The 944-nt window shown below is 35.1% G+C and overlaps 1 protein-coding gene across 1 annotated transcript in view; it reads left to right on the top strand.

The window, feature by feature from the left end:
* Positions 1-860, top strand: part of LOC110423457 (CCCH-type zinc finger family protein) — a 4,689-nt gene extending 3,829 nt beyond the window's left edge. The window contains exons 4-5 of the mRNA XM_021437670.1: positions 43-425; positions 795-860. Coding sequence (XP_021293345.1) covers positions 43-425; positions 795-860 — 449 coding nt within the window. The remainder of the gene's footprint in view (positions 1-42; positions 426-794) is intronic.
* The last annotated feature ends 84 nt before the right edge of the window (positions 861-944 follow it).

The following is a 944-nucleotide window of genomic DNA, read 5'->3' as shown; positions in this document are numbered from 1 at the left end:
TTTTCTACAATGAGTTTGTTTTGGAATCAAAATGTCAAGCAGATGATGGAAAAATGGGGAAAGGTCAAATATCTGAAAATTTTCTGTTGAGCCAGAATTTTCGTACACATGATGGTGTCCTCAGCTTAGCGCAGAGTGTCATCGACCTCCTTTACCATTTCTTTCCTTCGTTTGTTGATATATTATCCCCTGAAACTAGTCTCATATATGGAGAAGCCCCAATTTTGCTTGAATCTGAGAATGAAGACAATGCAATTGCAACAATATTCAGGAACCATGGTAATGTTGGGGGACATATGGTTGGGTTTGGAGCAGAGCAGGTCATATTAGTACGAGATGATCCTGCTAAGAATGAAATTTCGAAGTATGTCGGCAAGCAAGCACTTGTTCTGACTATAGTGGAATGCAAAGGTTTAGAGTTTCAGGTATGTGGTGTTTCCTAATTATTCTTGTCTTCTATTATTGTATGATTTGCATTTTTTTCCCTGTAGGGTGATTTTAATTTATTTAAATGTAAATGCTCATTAATAGTTTTCAGTTGTTTAGTTAATCTTTTATTTTTCTACAAGTTCAGAACCTAAGATCAAGTTGGCTGGCTTGTGTTTGACAAAAATTAGGTTTATTAGTTGTGCGTTTGTATGTTTAATAATTGTTATGGTCCACATGCATCTATCTTAACAATGCCTTTTTTCTGTCTCCCTAGTTTTTGCTTTTGAAAATGTAAATTGATTCATCCATGTCATGCTTTTGTACATTTAATTTCTGTTGGTTGTATTATTATACAACTTTTTTAGTTCATCACCTTTAAAGAGTCAGTGGAGAGTTGTATATGCATACATGAAGAAGCAAGGCTTGCTTGATTCCAGTTGGTCATTTCCAAGTTTCAAACCGGCAAAACACAACATTTTGTGCTCCGAATTGAAGCAGTTATATGTTGCTATCAC

Source organism: Theobroma umbraticum, unplaced genomic scaffold, assembly GCF_002168275.2.
Source record: "Theobroma umbraticum cultivar Fairchild unplaced genomic scaffold, ASM216827v3 scaffold_20.0, whole genome shotgun sequence".
In the NCBI taxonomy this organism is placed as follows: domain Eukaryota; kingdom Viridiplantae; phylum Streptophyta; class Magnoliopsida; order Malvales; family Malvaceae; genus Theobroma; species Theobroma umbraticum.
The sequence above is the reverse complement of the archived record's forward strand: the minus strand, read 5'-3'. Positions and strand labels throughout refer to the sequence as shown.